This window comes from Chrysochloris asiatica, unplaced genomic scaffold (assembly GCF_000296735.1).
Source record: "Chrysochloris asiatica unplaced genomic scaffold, ChrAsi1.0 scaffold00145, whole genome shotgun sequence".
Lineage (NCBI taxonomy): Eukaryota > Metazoa > Chordata > Mammalia > Afrosoricida > Chrysochloridae > Chrysochloris > Chrysochloris asiatica.
The window spans coordinates 1,274,023-1,279,526 of NW_006408663.1; the positions used below are offsets into that span (position 1 = coordinate 1,274,023).

General features: G+C 41.6%; 1 protein-coding gene across 1 annotated transcript in view; it reads right to left on the reverse strand.

The window, feature by feature from the left end:
• ACOT12 (acyl-CoA thioesterase 12) overlaps positions 1–3,331 on the reverse strand; it is a 107,812-nt gene extending 104,481 nt beyond the window's left edge. Inside the window, exon 1 of the mRNA XM_006870607.1 lies at positions 3,205–3,331. Within this exon, the coding sequence (XP_006870669.1) occupies positions 3,205–3,331 (127 nt within the window). The remainder of the gene's footprint in view (positions 1–3,204) is intronic.
• Between the last annotated feature and the right edge of the window lie 2,173 nt (positions 3,332–5,504).

A 5,504-nucleotide genomic window follows, 5' to 3' on the forward strand; every position in this document is an offset into this window, starting at 1 on the left:
ACACCTGACCCAAGCCATGGCATTTTCAATAACCTCATATGCATGAGAAAGTTGGACAATGTATAAGGAAGACCGTAGACGAATTGATGCATTTGAGTTATGGTGTTAGAGGAGAATATTGAAAGTACCATGAGCTGCCAAAAGAACAAACAGACCTGTATTGGAAGAAGTATAGCCAGAGTGCTCCTTGGAAGCTAGGCTAGCCAGACTTCATCTCTCATACTTCAGACATATTATCAGGAGGGACCAGTCCCTGGAGCAGGATACTTTGTTTGGTAAAGTGGAGGGTCGGACAAAAAGAGGAAGACCCCCAACGTGATGGATTGGCACAGTGGCCACAGCAATGGACTCAAACACAGCAATGATTGTGAGGTTGAGACAGGATTGGGCAGTGTTTCTTTCTGTTCTGCATAGGGTCCTACGAATCCAAACTGACTCGATAGTATCTAACAACAACAACAAAATAAGGTAACTTCAAAAGTCATATCAATATTCATATAATGCATTTATTTGGCAATAGGCATCCTTATTACTAACAACACCAATAGTTTCTATACTTATTGTGTTCTCCTACATGTGGATTAATTTTAAATTCATACTTCCATTATGATGTTATTGTAAACCACCTCAATTCCTGTTAAAAACTATTGAGGTGAGAACAAAACAGACCTATCAACAAATAGAAAACAAACTTAACAATTTGACATCAAACAGGTAACTGAATTTTGTAGGTGGTTAACACATAGGGTATTAGAAATTCCATTAACACTTAATGGAAAGACAAGGTGTCTGTAATCATTTGATCTTGTATTTTGTTAACTGTAAAACAGATCTGGAATACATGATCTTTAAAGTCTAGTCCAGCTCTAATATTTATGGTAACAGATTTTACTTTTAACTGCACATTTGTTGAGTCTATAAGTCATTTGGTACAATGGCTGCCATGCTTACAGAAATGAGATTCCAAACTCTGCATTCAGCCATCCATTCAGCCATCCATTCTTACATTCAATAGGTTTATATTTAGTGCAGGTGTGATGCTGTAGAACAGACACTGGATTGCTAACCACAAGGTTGGCAGTTCAAACCTACCAGCTGTTCTTCCCAAACCTTATGCAGAGTCACTATGAGTCAGAACCAATTCGACGGCACTTAACAACAACAACGTGAAGTAAATAGAAAAGGGCATTGTGATAAAGTGATGTAAATGTAAACAGGTGTTTAGGAAAGGCTTCTGCTAGGAAATGATATGTAATAACATATACTGCATGGAAATAGCCACCAGAAGAGTGTGAAGACAAAGAAAAGAGCAGGTACAAAGGTCCTGAGCAGAGAAGAGTGTGGCATATTCTGGGAAATGCTGGAAGAGTTTCTGACGCAAAAGAGGAGTATTGCCAAACAAATAGGAGAAGAGACCCAAACCATACGTGTGGCCTGGTCCATCATGCTTGTCTGGGAAGCATGATGTTACAATTTTTCTTAACAATAAATCTTTTGGCAAAACACTCTACAATTTACCAGGTAACCACAGCTCCCTAATGTCCTAACCTAAATTCATCCCACATTTATTGTTATCTGATTGGCCCCTTGCAAAATAAATCTTCAACTTCACGTAGCATCTGTGAGAAATGGTAAAGGATTTGGACTTTCTTTTAGTATGATGGGAAGGCATCGAAAGGTTTTAATCCAAAGAGTGGGATGATCTGACCCACGTAGTTACAGCTTACTGTGGCTTCTGTGGGGGAGAATTGACCTCAGAGAAACAGGATACAGGCAGTAACGCTACAGGAAGCTTTAAAGAAGTAAAGGATGGAGATATTTAAATGCACAATAAATTCTTTTTCTTACTGATCTGAAGATAAGTAAGCAAAGGGCAGAAAAAGCTCACTTCTCAAAAATACTCACCCTTTCAATTAGCATTGCATTTGCCTTACAACCTGTTTAAAATTTTTTTTTATTTTAAAGTAAAACCTCTATCCTTAGAGATGTATACAAGTCCAAGGTTCTCAGTAGTTGAGATGTTCTCAAGGGCAAAACCTGAGTACAGTGGAGTTGTCTAGAGATTATACAGGGCATTGTTGATGAAAGGGTCTTGGTGTGGAGCGATGGGATAAGCACTTGACCGAAAGGTCAATTTGAACTGCAAGGTTGGTGGTTCAAACTCGTCAGTTGCTCCTCAGAAACCCTACATAGGGTCACTAAGAGTGGACAACACTCACATTGTTGATGGTGGTTCTGTTGCGTCAGTTCTGACTCATAGTGAGCAACATTTTGTACAACAAAAGGAAACTCTGCTTGGTCTTCTACCATCCGCACAAAATTGCTATTGTTGCTGTCACTGTGCAATCCAAGTCATTGAGGGTGTGTATGACAGGCAACAAATTGAATGCAAGAGCAAATATGAGAACTCAGCAATCTTTTATTAAACCAGATGCTAAATAGATTTGCAAAAATGTCAATCAGTACTACTTGTCTGGCTACATTTCTTATGTCGTATAAAACAGTTTTTATAAAAATATGTAATTTATGTTAATATGTCATGCATGGAATTATTCTTGTTCTTTAAAAATGAATTAAAATCTTTAAAAATTTCAAATATGGTGAATATCAAAGAATTGACTGGAATTCTCATTGATTTATAGGAAGTCCTGGTATGGTGCTGTAGGATAAGCATTGGACTGCTGCCTGAAAAGTCAGTCATTCAAACCTACCAGTCACTCCTCAGAAACCCTATACAGGGTTGTTGCCGTGAGTCAGAAACACCCGACTGCATTTAACAATAATAACAAGACCAAAAAGTTTGCGAACCACTAATTGACCCAGGTCATTCGTCATTCCCAGTGTTGGATGACTTCTCACTCATTACTGTCCTTGGCTGTTGTCATTAGGGTCACAACCTCTCTCTGTAAATAACCTCCTCTCCTGCATTCCTAGGATTGGTCCCCAATCCTGTCTTGTCACAGGGTGATGTGTTAGGCCTCTGCTGTTGGTTCTCACCCTCCGGGATCCGTGCCCTCCCCGTTTCCTTACTCCAGTATACCTCACCTCCAGGTCCCAAGCCGCCTCTCACATCCCGGACCATCTCCTGCCATCCTGAACGACCCCACCATGCACGCTCTCCCCACCCGGGCACTCCATGACCCCTGGGACCCCAGCCTTCCTCCATCCTACATCCTGCCCTCAAGACCCCACTGTGCTCCCTACCTGCCAGGCAGGCGGCCGTGTCTATCCACTTGAGCAGCTGCCCAGCGCTCAGCTCACCGCGCGAGTTAGCGTGAGCCGGCAGGATGGTCTGGCTCATTTGCACTTCTGCGGGCGCTGGTCGCTCCATGTCCAGGCCGCGCGAGAGTGAAGTCCCCAGGCAGGAGGCGCCCGGCCTGGTCCTTGTCCACCCGCTGGTCCGCCCTGCTCCAAAGGGCAACTGCGAGGCCTGCCCCTGGCAAGGAGCCATGTGGGCACCGACCAGGTACAAGTCCAGCTGTCAGGAATGCTGTCCCAGCACAAGGAGGAGAGAGGGAACCTAATATTTGGGGAAGTCAGATTCTAGGGCAACAGAGCAGGGAGAGCAGGGAACAGCCAGGGTTTTTTATCTGTAAAGGGACGATAGCATACTTACAGCACAGTTGAAAGAATAAAATGAGACACTGTAAGAAACCTCCTTGGCTTAGGTGATATATATTTTAAAAAGAAGAAAACAGTTGCGTGTGTGTGTTAAGAGTTGACCTATGTCCAATATGACTTCAATGACTGATTTTGGGAAGAATGCCAGACCTTTCTTCCTAAACTCCTCTGGGTGTATAAAAGAGCTCGACAGGTAATAGGGAGTTACAAGTTGATTAGTAAAATGCTGGCCAGAATCTATAAACCATTTCCTTTAAAAGCTGATTTTGTTGTTAAGCACTGTCAGGTTGGTTTGGACTCACAGCCATCCTATGCAAAACACTGCCGGGACCTGAGCCATCCTCACAATTGTTCTGTTTAAGCCTACTGTTGCTGCCACGCGGTTACATGTTGGGCTGCTGACTGCAAGGTCAGCCATTCAAATATACCAGCTGATGGGTGGGAGAAAGATCAGGCTTTCTGCTTCCCTAAAGATTCACATCTTCAGAAACCCTATACAGGGTTGCTATGAGTCGGAACCACTCGCTGGCAAACAACCACCACCACCATCTACTTTACCAAGCATGATGTCCTTCGCCAGGGACTGATCCCTCCTGATAATATGTCTAAAGTATAATGATGAATTCTCACCATCCTATCTTCTAAGGAACATTCTGGCTGAATTTCTAACACAGATTTGTTTATTCTGGCAGTTGTTTTTTAAATATTCTTCTCTAACACCATAACCAAATGCATCAATTCTTCTATGGTCTTCCTTACTCGTTGTCCAACTTACACATGCATATGAGGCAAATGAAAATGCCACGACTTGAGTTAGGCACATCTTAGCTCTCAAACTGACATTTTCCCACTTTAAAGAGGACTTGTGCAGAGTTCTTTAATGCAATCCTTTGTTTGATTTCTTACCTGCTGCTTCCATGAACACTGATTGTGGATCCCAGCAAAATGAAATCTTTGAAAACGTCAATTTTTTTCTCTGCTTAGTGTATCATGATATTATATACTGGTCCAGTTGTAAGGATTTTCATTTTCTTTACATTGAGTTGCAATCAGTACTCAAAGCTGTGGTCTTTGATCTCCGCCAGTACATATTGTATTTCAAATCCTCTTTGCTTCCAGCATGCAGTGTTGTTGTCTCATTTGCATATCTTAGGTCAGCTCCAGAAGACAAAGTTAAATATAACAACATGTGCAAAGACCTAGAGTTAGAACAAGAAAGGGAAGAAAGAACATGCTCAGCATTTCTCAAGCTGAGGAAACTGAAGGCAAAATTCAAACCTAGACTTGTGTTATTGGTGAATTCTCTGGGCAAAATACTGAAGGATGAAGAAAACATAAAAAGAAGATGGAAGGAATACACAGAGTCACTGTACCAAAAAGAAATGGTCAATGTTCAACCATTTCAAGAGGTAGCATATGATCAAAGCCAATGATCCTGAAGGAAGAAATCCAAAGTGCATTGACGTCATTGACAAAGAACAAGGCACCAGGAATTAGTGGAATACAAATTGAAACCATTTAACAAACTTTTGTGGCACTCGAATCACTCACTCATCTATGCCAAAAAATTTGGAAGACAACTATCTGGCCAGCTGAATGGAAGAGATCTATATTTGTGCCCATTCCAAAGAGAGGGGACCCAAGGGAATGTAGAAATCATAGGACAATCTCTTTGTTATGCCATGTGAATAAAGTATTACTAAAACTAATCCAGAAACGGCTGCAAGCATACATTAACACAGAACTTCCAGAGGATCAAGCCAGTTTCAGAAGTGAACATGGAACAAGGGATATTATTGCTAGCACCATCTGGATCGTGACTGAAACAGGGAATACCAGAAAGATGTTTAGTTGTGTTTTATTGACTATGCAAAAGAAACAGC